The sequence below is a fragment of the Melanerpes formicivorus genome, unplaced genomic scaffold (assembly GCF_026170545.1).
Source record: "Melanerpes formicivorus ecotype bairdi unplaced genomic scaffold, bMelFor1.0.p_v2 SCAF_1, whole genome shotgun sequence".
In the NCBI taxonomy this organism is placed as follows: domain Eukaryota; kingdom Metazoa; phylum Chordata; class Aves; order Piciformes; family Picidae; genus Melanerpes; species Melanerpes formicivorus.
In genome coordinates this window covers 17,842,331-17,864,749 of record NW_027142353.1, presented here as the reverse complement: position 1 = coordinate 17,864,749, position 22,419 = coordinate 17,842,331, and the positions used below count along the sequence as shown (strand labels likewise).

General features: G+C 44.0%; 1 protein-coding gene across 6 annotated transcripts in view; it reads left to right on the top strand.

The window, feature by feature from the left end:
• The window catches only part of FARP1 (FERM, ARH/RhoGEF and pleckstrin domain protein 1), a 249,282-nt gene extending 232,812 nt beyond the window's left edge, over positions 1–16,470 (top strand). For 4 of the 6 annotated variants that reach the window (XM_068166920.1, XM_068166853.1, XM_068166691.1 and 1 more), the window contains exons 20-27: positions 2,254–2,322; positions 5,198–5,287; positions 6,355–6,437; positions 6,795–6,907; positions 7,377–7,540; positions 9,958–10,065; positions 13,557–13,708; positions 14,810–16,470. In XM_068166920.1, coding sequence (XP_068023021.1) covers positions 2,254–2,322; positions 5,198–5,287; positions 6,355–6,437; positions 6,795–6,907; positions 7,377–7,540; positions 9,958–10,065; positions 13,557–13,708; positions 14,810–14,891 — 861 coding nt within the window. In that variant the 3' untranslated portion in view covers positions 14,892–16,470. Of the gene's footprint in view, positions 1–2,253; positions 2,323–5,197; positions 5,288–6,354; positions 6,438–6,794; positions 6,908–7,376; positions 7,541–8,910; positions 9,048–9,957; positions 10,066–13,556; positions 13,709–14,809 lie in introns of all 6 variants that reach the window. The other 2 variants (XM_068166776.1, XM_068167003.1) reach the window with 2 other exon arrangements.
• Positions 16,471–22,419: the final 5,949 nt, after the last annotated feature.

Genomic DNA, 22,419 nt, shown 5'->3' with positions numbered 1-22,419 from the left:
TTTTTCTACTTTTCTGCTCAAAATCTGCAGCTATATTTTAGAGGCATAGCCTAAAAACAACACAAGGTGCAGGTTTATCTCTTCATGCAAGCTTGAGTGCTGTCTGTTGTTGGAATAACTTCCTCCCCACTCCCCTAACTTCTGTTTGCAGTACAACAGTACTGCAGCAACAGATACTGAAGAAAATGCATCACTAGACTGTTCTCACCCCTTATGCATTTCTTGGAAACAACTTGGAAAGAAAATATGAGATTAGCATTGAACTGCAAATATGGCAGAGCTTGAACTTGCCCTGCAGCCTGGCCAACCAGCCCTGATGGACTCCTGCTAGGCCATCACTCAGTGAATGCAACATCCTGGGATCTGCTTCCCATGCCCTGTTCTTATCTAGTGCCACAGCAGGGTCATGACTCTAGACACAGAGGCAGCTTGCTGAGCTCTCTGGGGTCTACTTCATTTAAAGATTCAAATGTTTAGAAGAGGCTTGCAGCTGATGTGCCATTGGGAAGGCACTGCTGAGCAGAGGTATTTATGGATTCGTGGCTGTTCCTTGCTGCCTGACTTTGCCTCTTCCCTGTCTCCTAAGCAGCTGCCACAACTCATGCCTCCTTCTACTGATCCACAGACTGTTTGCTTCCTTGGCAAGCCCCTCAGGACATTTCACAGCCTGTGCATATCTAAATCACATTGAATTAAATGCTGTCATCAGATGTTTCTGCTACCCTAAGTCTATTTAAAGGCAAGATCAGTCTTCCTGTCCTAGGAAGTTCAAGAAGAAGCAAGCAGGGGGCAGAGGTGGTTTGCCTGACAAGGCAAAAAGCATTGGACACCATGCTCTGGCACATGCCCAAAATATTGCTGCTTCCAGACTTCTGGCTGCTCTCCTGGCTCTGCCTGAAATCCCTGCCCCAGTACAGGCTGGGCTGGGAGGTAAATACCATTGTCACCCACAGCTGAACAGCATGTCTCAGGGGAGAAGTCCAGTGTTATGTCCTGATTCAGCTCTCCTAAAGGAGGCTGTTGGTAAACAACTTCTCCATGTCATCCAAGACTGGGGTCTCTGTTGCCACCAAGCTGCTTCCTGTATTGGATGTTAAAATATCCCATGGTCAGTTGTTCTTGCACCTTTTGGTGACCTGCAGCTCTTGATTCATCTGTTCACAGGGCATTTGTCACAGTGATGCTAAACCTGCGACTGACTATTAGGTGGTATTGTACAAACAGAAATTATGAATAATATTCTTTGGTAGCAAACAACAGCTTCCAGTGGCCTTTCTGGTAACATAAGCCTACTGTGATGTAGGGATAACTGCCTCTAGCCACTTTTTCCTCCCCGAGCCCTTGTGCAATGCAATTAGAGAGGACTGGACACAACACAGCAACCCTCAGGCAACCAGAGTACCTCTCTGAACAAATTAAACTTATCCAGTTTATTCCTAAAATGCAGGTGATTCTGATGCTTTATGTGCCTTTTACATGCACAATTATCAGTAGAATGACCTTAGAAAGACTGTCATAATTACATTTAAACCTCTTGACAGAAGCTGGAGGGAGTTAACTGAAAAATTATGTTTTCATGGGTTTTGGGTAAGTGGAAGGGTGAACTACAGTGGAGTTCACAGTAAGCCCAGGAAATCCAGCACTTGGCAAGTTTTAGATGTGCTACTTTTCTTTTAATTCTATCCCTAAACATTGTTAAACAATTTGATCTGAATTAATGTACTGCATTATATAACATGGATAATTCACAGTTACAGGATAACTCATGCTGTGAGACAAATTTCCTTCTTTTTCTGCTGCTAATGGTGATGTTGATTCATGTAGCTGGTTTTACATCTCAGAGAAGACCTGTATATTCCGTGTGCACAACACAAGTCACCAATGACAAACCAATAACATACAGACCAAATTATCATTACCTTTTATATCATTTGTATCACGAAAAATCCTTATTTAATACTGATGAAAGAGGGAGCTGTCTGAAGGAATAAATATTAGGTAAAAATTTCTGCATAGCTGACTTTTCTTAAAATGAATGCAAGGCTATGAAGGAGTTTTATCATGAAGGCAGTTATGAATGGAGAGAAATTACCCTGTAAGTAAGATTTTTAACATATTTAAGAAAGCAAATAAAAAGTCTTGGGGACTGATAGTCAAATCAGTCCTGTGACCAAGCAGCCATATCTGCATAATGAAAAAATGATCATCATTTTTGCAAAAGATCCATATTTGTTTTGTACTCATCCCCCACAGGAGTTCATTAGACTGGGCAGTCTTAGTAAGCTGTCTGGAAAAGGTTTACAGCAACGGATGTTCTTCCTGGTAAGCAAGAAGACATTTTCTTTATGTAATGCAATGTAACTATAGACAACCATTGGACATGCTGTTAGACTTGAATTGTGAATTGCAGGCAGTATTTTTAAACAGCCTTATTTACAAATTAACATAATACATCACCTGTGTAGCTGCTTGTGAAAGAGGTATGTTTCCCAAATCAAATACTCTCTTTGTGACTGCTTCTTACAAAGATAAAACTATTTATTTTTATACTATCATGATAAAATAATACCTCCTAACACACTGTCTTAAAGAAAAGCAGAGTTGTCATAAAATGAAAAGTGACCCCAGGGTTAGTGATCATGTCCAGAAAGTCATGGTGATATGAACAATAATCTGCATAATGTTCTCAGAACACATTATAGAGAACCAAATTTCTCCACAGACCATCCAGTTTCACCCCTTGAGTGCCCAGCATGTTGATAGACCTGCCTTTACCTGGAGATGCATTTTGTAGGTCTCATCCTGCTGCTGCTGAGCCCTTGGTCCTGGGCACTCAGATACCCAGGAGAGTGCATAGATTTTCTAGTCTGGCATTACAGAGTGAAATATTGAAGAGTTAGTGCAGTGTGGCAGGAAAATAGGTTCAAGAATCACAGAATATAAGGTTGGAAGGGAACCTCAAGGATCACTGGGTCCTAACTTTCTCAGCAACAGCACAGTCTAGACAAGATGGCCTAGCACCCTGTCCAGCTGAATGTTAAGTGTTCATTGTTGAGGACACTTGGCTTCTTGTGTGCAAAAGATGAAGACAGTGGGTATATAGAAAAGTTTGTGAGTGTGCTAAGTTTTATGAGGTATTTGACATTCTGTCTGTCAAATGAGCCAAAGATGAAACTGCTAAATTCACCTGGGCCTGGATTATCCTCTGCCTTTAAAGGCACTAAAGAGGAAGCCTAATGAATGTGATGCATATTGTCTTGCATACCACAGTTCTTGTTAGTAGATGATGCCTCAATATTATATCTGTATAAAACATTAAAGAGTTGGGACTAGACTCTCAAGTCAGTTGCCCACACTGTCAAAGAAGTCTTTGGTCTGTTTCAAGCACCAGAATCTTTTGGAGGTGATATCCCTGGTCAGTATTCTAGGAGACCAAATACAAGTGTAATCATTGGCAAAATCAAATCCCCCTCTAGTGGCTGATCCACATAGTTTTGCGAATGGTTGCTGTAGGTGTCTGTGTGAGAGCTGTGTTTCTCAGCACAGAGTATGATTATTCTTGATGCAGCTGCCTGGTTTGAGAAAACCATCCACTGACCCAGGTGACACAGGGAAAATATGCCATGTGCCTCTCCTTACCGGGAGAGACTGAGGGAGCTGGGACTCTTTAGCTTGGAGAAGAGGAGACTAAGACATGACCTCATTAACATTTATAAATACGTAATGGGTGAATGCAAGAGGATGGAACCAGGCTCTTCTTGGTGCTGCCCAGTGACAGAACAAGGGGCAATGGGTGGAAGTTGAGGTATAGGAAGCTCCATGTAAACTTGAGGAAAATGTGTTTCACCATGAGGGTGATGGAACTACTGGAGCAGGCTGCCCAGGAAGGTTGTAGAGTCTCGCTCTGCAGGGGGGGACTAGGTGGTCTTTAGAGGTCTCTTCCAAGCCCTAACATTCTGTGATTCTGTTTTACAGCAACAAAATGTAGGCAGTCATTTGACATGCTCTCAACAACTGCTGTTGCATGCACAAAGTTTTACAAATTGAGATAGTCAGTCTCTCCACCTTGTTATTTCTAATCTAAAGCTATCTACCTTACAAGATGTCTCCTGGCTTCCTTCTGAATGTAGGGATTACTTAGCCACTTCATAAAAGCTACAGTAGAATCACAGAATCAACCAGATTGGAAGAGACCTCCAAGATCATCAAGTCCAACTGATCACCCAACCCTAACTAATCAGCTAGACCATGGCACTAAGTGCCTCATCCAGTCTCTTCTTAAATATCTCCAAGGATGCTGACCCCACCAGCTTTCTGGGCAGCCCATTCCAGTGGCCAGTCACTCTTTCCAGGCATGTTTACTCATCTTTCCACACAAATTAGAAGAAGATAAACGTAAAAGACACTTACTCTTCCATGGATTCAAAGTGTGCTAGAATGTGAAACATTGGGCTTGCTAGTTCTGACCCAGAGATCACAAAGGGAATATTAGAAAGCACAGGAAGATACCCAGTGGAAAACTGTGAGAAGGTGCCTGAGATGAGCTGGAAAGGAAGAGTCACAAGGATGGTTAGGGGACTTCAGCATCTTCCCCGTGAAGAGAGACTGGGAAACCCGGGGCTGTTTAGTTTTGGGAAGACTGAGAGGGGATCTCATCAATGTGTATAAATATCTGAGGGGTGGGTGTCAAGTGGAGGGGGCCAAGCTCTTTTCAGTGGTGTGCAGTAATAAGAAAGAAACAATGGATACAAACTTGAACATAGAAGATTTCACCTCAACACACCTCAACATGAGGAGAAACTTCTTTACAGTGAGGGTGATGGAGCACTAGAACAGCCTGCCCAGAGAGGTTGTGGACTAGCTCAAACCACTACACTGGAGACATTCAAAATCCACCTGAATGCATTCCTGTGCTGACTACCATAGAAGACCCTGCTTTGGCAGTGGGGTTGGACTCAATGATCTCTGGGGGTCCCTTCCAACCTCTAATGTTCTGTGATTCTGTGAAAATAACAGGTGCTAATAGAAGGTACTGAAGTATTGTGGAAGCCCATGTTTTGGATTCGTGCATTTAGGTTGCCATATAAGCAGTCAGCCAGTACTGGCCAGCTTTCCTACTCTAGCCATTCTGGTTTTATTTCTTTCTACCTACATACATGGCAGCATCATTCTAATAATGCTTACTCCTGCTTTCTAGTTCAACGACATCTTGTTGTACACGAGTAGAGGCCTGACAGCATCCAATCAGTTTAAAGTCCATGGGCATCTTCCGCTGTATGGCATGGCAGTAAGTATTGTGAGAACTGAGGAGATTTGTGCTTACATGAATTGCTTGATGAACTCCTGATGGAGTGAAAGCACAGCAGCAAAGGGCTGTTTGCTGATGCAGAGAAGCAGTGGTTACATTCTGCGGTGCGTGATGGGGCTGTGTTTGGTTTGACCTTCTGCATAGAGGTGACTGCAGAGCAGAAGTGGAAGAGTGGAGAGCAGCTTCTTCATAATACAAACTTCTCATGAGAGGAGCTTCTTTACTTTGTAAACCTTAAATTTAACCAGGATTCTTTGAAGTAATTCATCACCAATTACTCATAGACACACTGTGCAAGGCAAGTAAACATCAGCAACAGTCTTTTTTCTATAAATATCCATTTCCTAAGGTTTTCAGCTCTGTATCCTGAAGTCCAAGTAGGAGGAAGGCAGCAGCAATAAGTCAGTTTGAGCCCCTGTTGCAATACTTCTGCCAAACAGCCAAGTCAAGCCAATACCAGCCACTTTCCTCTTCTTAAAAGGATTTCAAAAGCATTTTTGCTAGTTTCAAAACACTTTCATTCCTCCCATTATTTCCTTGAGTTTATATCTATTCTGCACTGCTTTCCTGCAAATTGAGTTAGTTCCTCACTACCACAGTAATGAATTTCTGAATTTCTGTAAACCCCTGCAAGGCTTCAAAATTTCATCTGGCATTTCTGGGAATCTTCCCAATTACTGCTGTCCATTTGGTGTGGACTTGTTGACAACAGAACTGTGTTGTGCTGCTGTGTCCAGAGCATTCCCAGCCTCTAACATACCCTTTTGTATGGTTAATCACTCTTCTGGTGAAAATACCAGTATTTTCCTTTGGGTTTTTATGACACCAAGCAGACAGTGTCACACTTTGTGTTCAAGAGGTTACTGCACAATTTAGTGTTTTTCCAACTTGCAGGCCTCCTTCCCCTCTCCCCCCGATACCTAGCTCAAAATTGTTGTTTGTGAACATTCCTCTCAGTTTTGTTTTCCTCAATGGTAAGACCTTGTTCAGTTCACTGAAATAAGTACTTCCTGCAATCTAACTGCATCTGGGCTTTTATCTTTCAGATGGAAGTAAGTGAAGAGGAATGGGGAGTTCCTCATTGTCTAACACTACGAGTTCAACACCAGTCCATCGTTGTTGCTGCAAGGTAATTCAGTGAAGACAGTATACACATGTGAAATGTGTTTCTCTGCAGCTTTCACAGTAGGACAGATAGAAATGCAGAGAGGTGTCATTTGGATTTGCTCCTGAAACAATTTCAAAGGCATATTTCTTTGTGGAAAGCTACAAGTTTGTTTGTTTGTTTGTTTTAAAAAGTGAATAGGACAAATGGAGTGGCAACTGTGCAAGTCAAAATAAGTGAGCTATTGGGAGAAAAAAACAACTAGCAGCTTGTGCCTGAATTTATTTATTTAAATTAAAAGTAAGCTCAGCTTTTGACTATCTCTTAGAATTTGCTTTCAGACACTATGAATGTGAGTAAAACTTGAGTTTTCATTGTTAGTAGCCATGCTGAAATGGACAAATGGACTGAGGACATTCAGATGGCAATAGAACTGGCCGAGAAAAGCAGTGGCCCTGCTCCAGAGTTACTGGCTAGCAGCCCACCTGACAATAGTAAGTAAATGCTAGAGGGTAGGTTTTCTTCACTTTTATCACTGTGGTTGCTGATTGCTTCAAAGAAGGTGGTGGAAAATGCTGCCCACAGGTCAAACTGCTACGTGTGAAGTTGATTTTTAAATATATATTTATGTATTTGCCATTTTAATGCTCTTGTTGATGTTAGCAGAAAGTGAATAGAGGAGTGACTTACATAACAATTCCAGGAAATACTTAACAAGATGTGGGCAGTGCCTGTCCTTGGAAGGTACTAAAAGCACCAGCAAAGCGTGGTAGTTAGTATTTTGATTCTAGCACTTGCAGAAACACGTAAGAAAAACAGAATCTACTTAATGCCTGCACAAAATTATTTCTAGAAGTGTGTTTTAGTTCACAATATCTTGGACAGCATTGATTTGTTTAATTTTTCCAATTATATATGTTGTTGCATAGAGGAAGAAAGATGCTTTTTCCCTGCATTTCATAGAGTCTCCTGATGAAACTACTGTAGACCAGGAATCTGAGGACGACCTCAGTGCATCCCGCACCTCACTCGAACGTCAGTCACCACACCGTGGCAACACTACGGTGCACGTCTGCTGGCACAGAAATACCAGCGTGTCAATGGTCGACTTTAGTATTGCTGTGGAGGTATCTGCCTCAGAACGATCTGAACTGCAGCTCCAGACACGCTCTTGAGCGACAATTTCCTTTTTGCTCCTCCTTATTAAGTGCACTGCTCCCGTTGTCTCCTTCTGGGGAAGTTTCAGGCACACCTATGAAACTGACTCCCGTATAAACCATCAGTCAAGAAACACTTATCCACTCCCTTAGAACATCGCTGGAAATCAGCTAGAGCAGTTTTCCTAGAAGCAAGTGCCCAAAAAAATGCTGAACCCTTTAAAATTTAAATTGGGTCAAACTGTCTTAATGCTTTCACTTAGAGGCATTAAGTCATTGCTCGAGCTGAAAGGATATTGTCTTTAGCAGCTGCAGCCAGAGTTTTAATTCTGTGTATTACTAACGTTCTTTCCTTACCTAGCCATCTTTTCTGGAACTTTGTCTCATTGCTCAGTCTCATCTGCTTTTTCTTTATTTGCGTTTTCCACCTCAAAATAAAAGTCCCTTTCCCCCTTGCTGCAAACACAGCTAAGCCAATTGGATACACGTTGGTTAGTTCTGTACTCAACAGATGTGATGCAGACATTGACTTTTCAAAGATTAAAATTAAATACTTATAGTTCAGTGTAGGTTTTAGGATGAGGTGGTAAACCTCCTTAGGTGTTGTTTCTTCTCCCAAGAGAGGCTGCAGGAAGCTCTGAATATTTTACCACAGTGCTCACCAAATGGAATATCACACTTAAAGAAAATGGTAAAAGGAATCTGCTGGGGAGGCAGCCTGTGGACATCAGGTCACTCACTGTTGCTCTAGAGAAGATGCCCTGATACAGAACTTAGAGGTGCCAGGGACAGGTGATAGCCAGGTGCAGGGACAGCTTCTACAAACACCTATGTTCTTAAACAGAGGGAGAACTACTGAAATGTAGCAAAGAAAATTGTGCTGTACAGGAAGGCACTAACTGCAGAGCCTCACTTCAATCCCATGCAGGTGGATTTTCTGTTCTTTGTACCCTTGTATCCTGCAAGAGAGGAACAGTTCAATGGAGAGCAAGGTCTTGTATTTTTCCTTAAAGCAGAGGACTTCTTATAAATAGGTGTAAAGCATAAGCCAGTGACTAATTTTAACAATTAAAACATTTAGTTAGGCAAATCTTTTGGTCTGAGATCAGTGCTTTTTGTTCCTTACTTTTGTTCCTCCCCATGCCTCAAATGAACACAAAGCATCGAAGACCAAGCACAACCTGGAGACATAGGTTGTTCTGTGAAAACATCTTCAGCTCCACTGCTGTTCCATGTGTGGCAGGTTACACTCATGTTCACATCATTCTGTTGGTGCCTCTCACTTCAGCATATCGTTTATTTTCTTTGTGTCTCTCCCTCCTTTCTGTCTCTCGTGGTAGAAGATCCTCTCTCTGTCAGTGACTGTTCTTCCCTACCTGCTGGACTGATCAGTGATCAGCGGCCTGTTTCCATTTCATATGTCTGCTGGTACCGAATGCAAAGCCTGTCCTTTTATGATATCCTCCAGAGTAATGAGGTAACAGAAAATTAAGGAATACACCTGTAATTGAGGGCAAGGAGACGGCACTCCAGATATCAGAGAATGGGATGATTTAAAGCAAAGGCTTTAATGTTGCATCCAAGGCTGGTGAAAACAGAACATTGTCAAGAATATTTCATTTGTGGTAGCTACATCAGGCTTTGACTATTCAGCTTTGCAGATTGATTGTCTTCTGCATTATATAATGACAATGTTGTAAACAGCTATTTCGATCCAGGTGAAGGCCATTACTAGGAATGGGAAGTAATTAATAATTAACCAAGAACTTCCCAAGGCCAAATAATAAAGACCTTCACCTTGTCACAATGTGAAGAGCAGGTTCTTCTGCAAATCATTAAATACTTGCAGTTGGTCACAGCCTCCTCCCTTCTTTTTGTTAAACTATTCAAAAATCCAGCTAAGAATGAGGTTCACAGTCCTGGCTTTGGAAATCTTTGAAAAGTTACCATGTGAAATCACTGGGTACTGGGAGCAAAAACTCTTTTATCTCCCATTCTAAAGTATGTCATAACTTTCCTTTGCATCACAAATTCATGTCAGATTTTCTGTTTCCATTATTCTATTTAAGTATCATTTGAAAAGAGCAAAGACAGACTAGGATAAAAAGGCAGATGTTCAGTAATGGTCCTGAAAGCCTCCTCAACTTAAGGAGAAGGAAGGGGAAAAAAAAGTGTAGCAGCTTGAAGTTTTTGGAAGTACCCAGGTACAAAGAAGTGTTCATAAAGCACTGCTTTGTAGTAGAAAAATGCAAAAGAAAAAAACCACTACGTCCATTCAACCAAAACATCTCACATACAAACAGATCAAGCAGATCTTTTTTGTGTTGCACTAATTGAACTGCAGGTGCCTTTCACTGGTTTACTTGGCTACTTTTGATCTGTTTCAGAACCAGCTGTCTGGAAACCTCCTGAGAAAATTCAAAAACAGCAACGGGTGGCAGAAGCTTTGGGTGGTGTTCACCAACTTCTGCATGTTCTTCTATAAATCGCACCAGGTAACCGGCTGCGCCCAGGGGGTTGCTGAGGAAGATCTCCTGTAGTCTTTTTCAAAGTGGTAGCAGAGAGAAAAGCAGACATCACTCATGGGTGCTGTAGACAAGAGGAGCAGGTGCTCTGGTCACTGAAGATCACAGAATCACAGAAACATTCAGGTTGGATGAGACCCTCAGAATCACCAAGTCCAACCAATAACCTTACTCTACAAGGTTCTCCCCTAAACCCTAAGCACCACATCCAAATGACCTTTAAACACATCCAGGATTGGTGACTCAACCACCTCTGTGGGCAGCACATTCCAAAGCCTGACCACTCTTGACATGAAAATTTTTTTCCTAATGTCCAGTCTAAACCTACCCAGTTGCAGCTTGAGGCCATTCCCTCTTGTTCTATCACTAATTACTTGGGAGAAGAGACCAGCATCACCCTCTCTACAGTGTCCTTTCAGGTAGTTGCAGACAGCAATGAGATCTCCCTTCAGCCTTGTCTTTCTCAGACTAAACAGCCCTAGCTCTTTCAGTCACTCTTCATCAGATTTATTTTCCAGGCCCTTCACCAGCTTCGTTGCCCTCCTCTGCACTTACTCCAGCACCTCAACATCTCTCTTGTACTGAGGTGCACAAAACTGGACACAATACTTGAGGTGTGACCTCACCAGAGCTGAGTACAAGGGGACAATCACCTCCCTACTCCTACTGGACACAACATTTCTGATACAAGCCAGGATGCCATCAGCTTTCTTGGCTACCTGGGCACACTGCTGGCTCATATTCAGCTGCTTGTCGATTAGAACCCCCAGGTCCCTTTCTGCCAGACAGCTTTTCAGACACACTTCCCCAAGCCTGCAGCCTTGTGGCAGCTGGAACACAGAGCAGAACATGTTCTCAATCTAGTCACTTGTCAGTTGAAGGACACGTTTGTTTCCTGAAACTTCCAGCAGTCACTGTGCTTATCATCCCTAAAAGTACAACAGGTGTTGCTGCCTCTCAGTGGTTGTGGTGCAACTTTAAACAGGACAGTTTTTCTTGTACAAATTCTGATGTTACTTCAGTCAGTTAATGGTGACTTACAAAATGTTTACCACTGCTGACGCTTAAGGTGTGGCCTAACTAGTGCAGGGAGGTCATGCTCCCCCGGACACTGCACTGGTTAGGCCAGACCTTGAGTCTTGTGTCCGGTTCTGGGCCCCTCAGTTTAGGAAGGATGTTGACTTGCTGGAGCGTGTCCAGAAAAGGGCAACAAAGCTGGTGAAGGGTTTGGAACACAAGCCCTATGAGGAGAGGCTGAGGGAGCTGGGATTGCTTAGCCTGGAGAAAAGGAGGCTCAGGGGAGACCTTACTGCTCTCTACAACTACCTGAAGGGAGGCTGTAGACAGGCCGTGGCTGGTCTCTTCTCCCAGGCAACCAGCACCAGAACAAGAGGACACAGTCTCAAGCTGCACCACCAGGGGAGGTTCAGACAGGATGTTAGGAAGAAGTTCTACACAGAGAGAGTGATTGCCCATTGGAATGGGCTGCCTGGGGAGGTGGTGGAGTCACCATCACTGGAGGTGCTCAGGAGGAGACTTGACAGGGTGCTTGGTTGCATGGTTTAGTTGATTAGGTGGTGGTGGATGATAGGTTGGACGCGATGATCATGACGGTCTCTTCCAACCTGGTTTATTCTATTCTATTTTAAGTCAAACAAGATAGAACAACAGCAAATCTGTTGGGCTTTTGAATCTCTGTGTTCAAGCAGGACATAAGCATAAAATAATACTAATTGCTACATTGTCCTTTCATTGCTGTTGGAACCTTTGATGAGGTTTAACAAGGCCAAGTGCAGGGTCCTACACTTCGGCCACAATAACCCCATGCAGTGCTACAGAGTGGGGGATGAGTGACTGGAGAGCAGCCTGTCAGAGAGGGACCTGGGAGTGCTGGTTGACAAATGGCTGAACATGAGCCAGCAGTATGCCCAGGTGGCCAAGAAGTCCAATGGCATCCTGGCTTGTATCAGGAATATTGTGGCCAGCAGGAGCAGAGAAGTCATGCTGCCCCTGTACTTGGCACTGGTGAGGCCTTATCTCGAGTACTGTGTGCAGATCTGGGTCACTCACTTCAAGAAAGATACTGAGGTGTTGGAGCAGGTCCAGAGGAGAGCAATGAGACTGGTGAAGGGACTGGAGGGAAAGGCTGAGGGAGCTGGGGTTTAGCTTGGAAGAGAGGAGACTCAAGGGGGGACCTTATCATACTCCACAACTAGCTGAAGGGAAGTTGTAGTAAGGTGGGGGTCAGGCTCTTCTCCCAGGCAACTTGCGACAAGATGAGAGGGCATGGCCTGAAGCTGCACCAGGGAAGGTTTAGGTTGGATGTTAGGAAGCACTTCCTCATGGAAAGGGTAATCAAACACTGGAATGGACTGCCCAGGGAGGTGGTAGAGTTGCCATCCCTGGAGATGCTTAAGGAAAGATTGGAAGTGGCACTTAGTGAGATGGTCTGGTTGATGTGGTGATGTTAGGTCATGGGCTGGACTTGATGATCTCACAGGCCTATTCCAGCCTCAGTAATTCTGTGATTCTGTGATGATAAGGTTTCTGCACTGAAAAAAAGGAAAAGTGTGAACTGTAGGATACGTAAGTGGAATAAATAAGTGGAAATTATTTGTTCAGATGTGCCGTGCCATGAAATGAGAGACCTTAAGCAATGAGTGCTGCAGTGGCCAGTAAATATCTGAGAAGGCTGAGAGGGGATCTTATTAGTGAGGGGTGGGTGTCAACATGAAGGTGAACCTCCTTTTGGTGGTGCTCAGTGATAAGACAAGGAACAACATGTATAAGCTGGAACACAGGATGTTCCACCTCGACATATGGAGAAACTTCTTTATGGTGAGGGTGATGGAACACTGGAACAGGCTGCCCAGACAGCTCATGGAGTCTCTCTCTAGAGACTTTCAAAACCTGCCTGGATGCATTCCTGTGCAGTCTGCCCTGGGTGATCCAGGGAGGTTGTGGACACTCCCTCCCTGGAGATATTCAAGGCCCACCTTGATGCACCCCTGATCTGGTATGGGTGATCCTGCTCTGGTTGGGGGGTTGGATGAGATGAACTCCAGAGGTCTTCTCCAACCCCTAACACTGTGTGATCTGAAGAGGCTGATGTTTGCAAGCCTGGGATGAACATGCAGGGTGCTCTGCTAATGCCGAATGATGGAGCTTTAAATTTGTCAATTTAAAAGTAGTGAAAGTCCAAGATTTCAGACAACCTTCTTATGTGGAAATACTGACTCATAGGATCAGCCTCCAGCTGGTGTTTATGAGAAGGATCCATAAAGATGAACAAGCTGAAACTACCAGGCTGCTAAGGTCATTGTGACAGTATAAAGCTGGTATTTTTTCTGCACTTGGAAGCAGGATGATGACCTTTAAATGAGTGTCTATCTGTCCTCCATTTTACTTATATGTTCTATAAAGACTTTTATCTCACAGCATTTTCCATCATTTCTTTTCAGGACAATCATCCTTTAGCCAGCCTTCCTTTACTGGGATATTCACTTACCATTCCTTCTGAATCTGAAAACATTCACAAAGATTATGTGTTCAAGCTGCATTTCAAATCCCATGTGTACTACTTCAGGGCTGAAAGTGAATATACATTTGAAAGGTAAGTCAGCCTGCTGGGAGAGGGAACTTGTGAAATACCAGGTGTTCTTTTTTTCCCAAACAAGGTTAGTAGATGCTTAGTAAATCGATTCAGTAATGCAGGCAAGTCAGCACAACTAGAGGGAGAATGCTTTACAATTTTAAGACATTTTAAACCTGATAGTGGTAGAGCCAGGTGGTTGGGTTTGATACCGTGATAGCTGCAATTGCGATTACAACAAACCCTGTCTTATCCACAGGGATTAATCCAGTCTGAGCTGATCAGGCTGTGTAAGGAGCTCTGCTTCAGTCTCCAGGAAGCCTGTAAACAGATCACAGGACCTGTCAGTAGCTCTCCATCCCCTCTAGTGCAATTGGAAGGAAAATCCACACCTGAAATAAAATTGTAATTTTTCACAGGAGCAGCTGTTCTTACTACATATTTATGCCACTTCAGCATGGAGTCTTTACACCTCCCACTGAATTTCAGATACATGGAGAGCTAGAAAGCAGGCATTATTCCCTCCAAATTGTGGTTTGAGGTTGTTCATACTGGGAAATAATTTATATCTTTTACATGAAGCATCAACCTGTCAAAAACGTTAATGTCTGCTCCTCCTGAAGAGGACCACTACTGTTTTCAGTCATGTCAGTCTAAAACTATAAATAAAACAAATTGTGGGACAGACTTGCTTAAATAAATTAGTAGAATAGGAAAAATCACAAAAGCCCTCTCTCAGTTCTAGAAAAAAGAAGTCAAAACTGCAGCTAAATTGCATTTTTTTCACTCTGGAATTAAGAATGGTTGGTCTCAACCGCTCAACATTTGGACAATCCAGAAAAGAGATCTGGTGTCTGCAGAGCAAGTAAAGCCATGACTAAGTTCATGAATTTTGGGTCCATCTCTGCTGCTTATCCTCTTTAAACCTCCTTTCATCTATGCGTTTGGCAGTTGTGTGGACCTAGGGCCTCTCGACTTTGGATAGACTTAGGAGTCAAGCTGCTCCTGTAGGCACTGGAAATAAAACAGTACAGCTACTAGCAGAGACTCTATCTTCTACGAAATCTTTCCTTAGGAATTAACTGTTCTGTTGTTTGTGTCTCCCCTTGTGCCCCTTCACAGATGGATGGAGGTGATCCGAAGTGCCACCAGCTCTGCCTCACGCACTCGAGCTCTAAGTCATAAAGAGCCTCACGCCTATTGACGGCTGAAGGAGCCGCCATATTGATTGTCCAGCAGCTGCTGATTTTCTAGAGGACATTTAAAACTCTTTTCTCCCTCCAAGTTTAGTAAAACTTACAATTTGGTAAAAGAAAAGGAAAAAAAAACCAACAACTAAGTATGGTTTTGCAGAAACTTTCACAATTCCTTGGCAAAACAGTTTTAAGTTCTCCGTATGTTCAGCGTAGCTTTCCATCCTCCCAGTGGCTGCGGTTTGTTTCATGTCTTGTATTTTGTCATTCTGTGCTGTTTTTAGCTTGTGCCAGTATTAAAATATTGTCCTTATTAGAGTGCCAAATGCCAAAAGACATTTTGTTGCCTCCAAGATTGCACCTAAAAACAACAAAAAAAAAAGAAAAAAGAAAAAAGAATGACTTCACAATCTGAAGCCTTTCTTCTCTGAGGCAAACACTGTTTCTTCTCTTCTCATAAAAATATATTTTTGTTTTACCATGTTAATCTGTAGACTGCTGGATTTTAAAATGTAGATGGACTTTCACAGTATAGAATATAATTATATATACAGCAAGCAGTCTAACAGGAATGAGATAACTTTCTGATTCATTTCTTTTTTTGTTCCTCCCCCCTCCCCCCTACCCCCCCCAGCCTTTCTACATTTAATCAGCAAGGAATTACTAATTTTCTACCTTTAACAAGGAAACAGTTTACAGCTTGCTTTCATTTTCCCCATTAGGGTTACAGATCCATGTGGTATAAATAAAGTCTAGGATTCTTACCTAACCGTTTTCTTGGTGCAAGTTGACCAAATTGCTCATCTGTTGGCTTTGAAAAGTGAATACTACTTGCAAGATGGATTTTTTTTTTTTTTTTAATAATCCAGTGCAATATTCTTTGGGCTGTTAATGTAGTGTGAATGGTATTGTACAAGAAGAAATTAAAGGCTGTGGTGACATTCTGCTGTTTGTTTCACAAACTTGAAAGAAAACCTGTACGCTATGAGGACCGCAGCTCTTTGTGATTAGCTTGTAGAGTGTTTTGGTAACAACATTGCTATAAGCTGGGGATGCTACTGAAGCCCCAAGTTTTCATCCTGCCTGCTACACATCCTAGTATGACTTCTGGTTTGTTGTTGGACTTTCAGTCTCTCCCTCTTCCACCCCAGGGCCCAGCATACAGACAGCGACAGACACATGCAGCAGCCAAAATACCCATGGCGTGCAGCTGGCTTTAATGTTAGCTAGCACTGCCTGTGGGATAAGCTGTTGGGCTACTCAGCAGGTTGACAGTGCACATCCGCTGTGCTTAGATGCTCTTCCTGGTTTCAAGAAAGACTTCACCATGTGGGTGACTCAAAACTTCCATTAACAGAAGGTCAGCACGCTGGGATCACATCGATCACCGTTACGGGCCTTTGAGGAAACACAGCACTAGGTAGAGGAGGCTGAAAACAGATCCGGGAAATGAAGCTGGGACAATTCTACCTGTACTCTTTAGTTGTTTAGCTCTTCACTCTGTTAATGGCTTACCTATGTGCGATGTATAAAATGGCTTACAGCTTTGCTCACAACAAAAGGGAATAAAATACCTCACAATACTATCAATCATACATTTTTCTGTTTCAAGGCAGTAAAGAATTATTTCTATCCCCCCTCAAACAAAGATCCATTCATGTCTCCATTGAAGAAGAGAATGGGCTCCTAACCCATTACAACCAGCAGCAGTTATCATGGCCAAATTTGAGCCAACCTGAGAAAGGGAAGCAAGTATTTCAGCATACTACCTACAGCTGCATGGAAACCCCTGGGCAGGTTGCGGTTTCTGTTTTCCTTAGCTATTATTTTCCCTGAGTATCAGTATGGATATAGCGAACACATCTGCCCTTCAGCATTGTGTATGATGTGAAGGGTAAACTTAGAAAGCTGGTGTAATAAGAAATCTGAAGACCTTGTTACTGAGTTGCAGGTCATGCTGGTTTGTCCATATCCAAGCCTGTGACCCTGCTTTGTAAGGCCAAAGCAGGGGAATTCAGTGTGCCAATAATTTACAGGAACTACAAATAGTGCTTCAGTCCTGGCCAGGAATGTGAACAATGATCTATAGAGTGATGAAACGGGAAAATAATACAGTGGAGATCAACAACTCTGCAGCAGCCTACAGGCCTGGAAAAACAAAGCTTTAGAAGCACTACCCTGTGATGTTGCTGTGAAGTATAGGGCTACAGACACTATCCCTCCGAAAAATGATTACTGAGCTGTAAGATAATATCTGCAAAGCCTCACAAGCTAGGTCACTATATCTGTCCTTCAGAATTGTTATCTGTAATGGTGAAAAGATTTACTTTTTTTAAAATGGAAATTACATTGAGGACCATGCCCTTATTTCAGCTGGAATGGAATTTTATTTTAGATCACTGGGATTTGTTGGAGACAATCTTCATTACTGCGATCTGCCGCAGTAGTTTATTCTGAGCTCTTGAAAGAAAGGCTTTTATTTACTTTCCCCAAATCAGATATTCTCTTTGCTAGGTATATTTCATTTTCATATAAAGTAGGTTTGGAAAATAATTCTTCTGTAATCTCTAAGGCAAAGATTGAGTTCTACTTATAATGGTGGCAGAGACTGAGCTAAGCTAAGCTGTGGATGCAACTTCAGAGTATCCACTTGATTGATAAGTTTTCCCTTTTTGTGTTATTATTTTCTATAGAAAAAAAGGGGGTTACCAATGTGATTTTAATTTTTTTTCAAGTGGAAGCAGTTGAACTGCTCTCATTTGCCTGCATTTTTTTTAGTTCTTTATTCCTAAGGTTAACCTAAACCTGAAATAAGGACAAGTGGAAAAAAAGCAACTGTTGTGACAGTTGTATCTTAGAATCAGGTCCCGTCTCTGTGTGATAGGACTAGGGGGAATGGAATGAAGCTGGAGGTGGGGAGATTCAGGCTGGACATGAGGAGGAAGTTCTTTACCATGAAAGTGGTGAAGCTCTGGAATGGGTTGTCCAGGGAGGTGGTTGAGGCCCCGTCCCTGGAGGTGTTTAAGACCAGGCTGGATGAGGCTCTGGCCAGCCTGATCTAGTGTGGGGTGTCCCTGCCCATGGCAGGGGGGTTGGAACTTGTGGTCCCTTCCAACCCTGACTGATACTATGATCTCTCACGTTCAGCTATGTCCAACAAGATGACAGGAACCATCTGTGAACAAAGCACATTTCTTTTCATCATCAGAAAGGCCATTATAAGGAGGAGTTTCCTCAGCACAAGTTACTCCTCTGGAGGTTTAGTACAGCTAGTTCCTTCAGGCCAGCTTGTGATCACCTCCACCTGACCAGGTCTCTCAAGATTTCCCATTTGGGCTCCCTGTGTTATCAGAGCCATCCACTTGGAACATGCCCTATGAGGAGAGGCTGAGGGAGCTGGGATTGTTTAGCCTGGAGAAGAGGAGGCTCAGGGGAGACCTCATTGGTCTCTACAACTACCTGAAGGGTGGTTGTAGCCAGGAAGGGGTTGGTCTCTTCTCTCTAGCAACCAGCACCAGAACAAGGGGACACAGTCTCAAGCTGTGCCAGGGGAAGTTTAGGCTCGAGGTGAGGAGAAAGTTCTTCACTGAGAGTCGTTCATCATTGGAATGGGCTGCCCCGGGAGGTGGTGGAGTCACCATCCCTGGAGGGTTCAAGAGGGGATTGGACGTGGCACTCGGTGCCATGGTCTAGTCATGAGGTCTGTGGTGACAGGTTGGACTCAATGATCTTTGAGGTCTCTTCCATCCTTGGTGATACTGTGTGGCATCTGTGGCATGATGTGGTGTGGAACCTTTACCTTTGAACATCCAGTTCAAAACTGGCAATCTAGGAGCCAGAAGAAGTTGTGACTCAGTTCCAATTACTTCAGAAGCTGCTTTTACTCCTTCATACGCAGCTAGAATCTTCGTCTCTGTTGGTGTTGCTTCTGAGCCTCTGTAACCTCGACTCCAGAAACCAAGAGGATGTCCACATATCTCACCTGGAACTCTGCCACAAGCACCAGGTTAGACCATTGTCACTTGCAGCCATGGATAAAATGTCCCAGACCCATTGCTTGGACTACTTGTTGCTTTATCTGGTCAAAGGCTGTTTGTTGCTCAGGACATCACTGGAAACTTTCTCTTTCGAGTCACATCATACAGAGGTTTCACAATCTGACTGTATCCAGGAATGTGCAGTCTCCAAAATCCCACTATCCCCAAGAAACATAGGGTTTTTCTTGTTCATGGGACTTGCCATGGTAGAGACTCTGTTTTCTACATCCACTGGAATGTGTCAGCGTCCATCCTGCCACTGCACTCCCAGAAACTGGATCTCTCTGGCAGGTCCTTTCACCTTGTCTCGCTTGATGGCAAAACCTGCCTTCAAGAGAATGTCAATGATTTTGTTACCTTTCTCGAAGACTTCTTCAGCAGTTTTACCCCAGACAATGATGTCATCGATGAACTGGATGTGTTCTGGAGCACCACCTTTCTCCAGAGCATCATAGATCACTGCATGACAGATGCTTGAGCTGCGAACACAGCCTTGAGGCAATCTGTTAAAGGTGCACTGGATTCCTCTCCAGGTGAAAGCAAACTGAGGCCTGCATTCCTCTGCTATGGGAAGAGAGAAAAATGTATTAGCAGTGTCTATGGTAGCATACCATTTGGCCTCTTTGGATTCCAGCTCATACTGAAGTTCCATCATGTCTGGTACTGCTGCACTCATAGGTGGTGTCACTTCATTTAGGGCTCGGTAGTCTACCGTCAGACGCCAGTCTCCATTCTGCTTCCGCACAGGCCACACTGGACTGTTGAAAGGTGAATGAGTTTTGCTGACGACTTTCTGACTCTCCAACTGACGAATCAGATTCTGAATGGGCAACAAAGAGTCACGGTTGGTTCTGTATTGTCTGTGATGCACAGTCTGAGAAGCAACCGGCAACCTTATGTCCTCTATCTCATGTTGTCCCACAACTGCTGATCCATCAAAAAGCTCAGGTCTAGTGGACAACTTCAATTTTCCTCCATCAATTTCTACAGTTGCTATTCCAAAAGCCCATTTGTAACCCTTAGGGTCTTTGAAAAGCCCTTCTCTCAGAAAATCAATTCCCAGAAGGCAAGGTGCATCAGGTCCTGTCACAACAGTATGTTTCTGCCACTGTTTACCAGTTAAACTTAGGTCAGCTTGGATCTTACTTAACTCTTGAGATCCACCAGCAAATCCCAGAATAGTTATAGGCTCTGATCCCTGATAATTTGATGGTAGTAAGGTGCACTGAGCTCCTGTGTCAACCAAGGCCCTGTACTTCTGAAATTTTGAAGTGCCAGGCCACTGGATGTACACATCCCAATAGATTCTGTTATCTCCATTATCCCTTTCCTCCCCCTGGTGGAGGCAGGGCACCCCTAATATGGGGAATACATCCACATGTGCAGTTAGCACAACACCTAGTGTCAGAAGTGGAATCACTGTTGGAGCTATTAGAGTTGTTCTGGGAAACTGAGGAAGTAACAGCTACCCTTCTGGTATTGCTACCTCAGGCTCTGCCACTCTGCAGTTCCTTGAGTCTCCTGAAAAGTTCAGAAGTTGGTTAACCATCTGTGATTAAGAAGTTGTTACATTGATTAATATGAAATATGAATTATGAAAATATGTTTAATATAAAATTATTAATAACCGATGAATCACTAACTTATATACATGTTCTAGTGCACGTTTGTGAAATACATGCCACAAGTGGCTTAGTGTTATGATTAGAACTTACTTAAACGATCTACAGACGATTTCTATATTTATACAAAGAAGGGTGCAGTTCCGCCTCTTGGCCACTAGGTGGCGACTCGGCGGGACGCGGGTGGCTCCTGGCTATACAGCAGTATTATAATCTTTCTATGCATCAGCGCTTACTCTGCTAGACGCGGATACTTTGAACTGAGTGCTAGTGGATGGAAAGCATGTGGAAGATACTCTGTAGCTGTTGTTGGTAACAAGGTGGGGGTCCGGCAGACTACTGTCACTGGACTGGTTCCTAGTTGAGTTGGACGGTGGTGTTGGGTTACTGTCTCCTCTCTCCGCAGCAGTGGAGAAGTGGAACCTGGGCTTAACGCAGAAGCAGGTTCCCTTCAGGACTCGGTCGATTCCCTCCAGACAACAGGGATCGGTCCTGGTTGGGGTCGGCCCTCAGAGTCAGCTCACACGACAGGGCGGGGCGACAGTTGCCGATAGGTGGGCTCGGATGTTTCCAATCAGATGACAGCAGACAAAGGCTATGGGGTCGGCCCATCTACAGCAATTCTCAGGGCTGATGTAAATGGCCTCGGGGAGAGAATGCGGCTGCGTTAAGCGGTGGCTTATCATTTACTAGGCTTAAAGGAATAGCGGGACATTTGGAGTGGTCCCAGGTTTAGTACAGTATAGGCATGAACAGTGCTTTAGTCTTCCCTGAGGTTCACAGGGCTCAGAGCGGCACATGTGGCGGCTCCTCTCCTGCTACGGTGTGGCTAGGCATATGTGGACTCGGTCTCGATCAAGTCCCTTCTCACCAGCAACTGGGCAGATCTTACCCTCGGGGGCTGGTCCAGTCCTCCGGTGTCACGGTGGGCTCTCCCAGTCGGTACGACTGGCTGTAGCGATGCTGGGCTTTTCGGGCTTAGCAAAGGTCCTCCCTCTGGAGATGATCCTCACAATTGCTTCTCACGATGCAGAGGCTTTCAGTATGCGTGCATGTATGACAGAAGCTAACAACAATGAGCTCAATGGCAGAGGCTATGGCTCGAGAGTTAATCTCTCGAGCAAGTACAGAGACAAAGTGAAAGAGGAGGCAACTTGTTTACCAACTGGGGTGATACTTATAGATTCCTCGAGGCTGGGTTCGACCAATGGGCACTCTCATAAACAACTGGCTTCAGCCTATAGAAAGCGTGAAGCTAGGATTATGCCCATACTTGGTGTCAGCACGAGCACTGCATGCACTGGGTGCGTGCTGGCCTGGCTAATGCCCTGGCTTTTGTCTTCCTCCTGAAGGAGGGGGAACTTGTCCACATGCTGGGACAAGATTCGATATCTGGGCATAATGTGCCTTCACCACACCATCCCATCTGTTCATGTTCTCACCAAACTCACCAGAGTTATTTCATAGTTTCATAGTTTCATTCAGGGTTGGAAGGGACCACAAGGATCATCTAGTTCCAACCCCCCTGCCATGGGCAGGGACACCCCACACTAGATCAGGCTGGACAGAGCCTCATCCAGCCTGCTCTTAAACACCCCCAGGGACGGGGCCTCGACCACCTCCCTGGACAACCCATTCCAGGGTTTCACCACTCTCATGGTGAAGAACCTCCTCCTCACATCCAGCCTGAATCTCCCCACCTCCAGCTTCATTCCATTCCCCCTAGTCCTATCACTACCTGAGATCCTGAGAAGTCCTTCCCCAGCCTTCCTGTAGGCCCCCTTCAGATACTGGAAGGCCACAATGAGGTCACCTCGGAGCCTTCTCTTCCGCAGACTGAACAGTCCCAACTCCTTCAGTCTGTCCTCATAGGAGAGGTG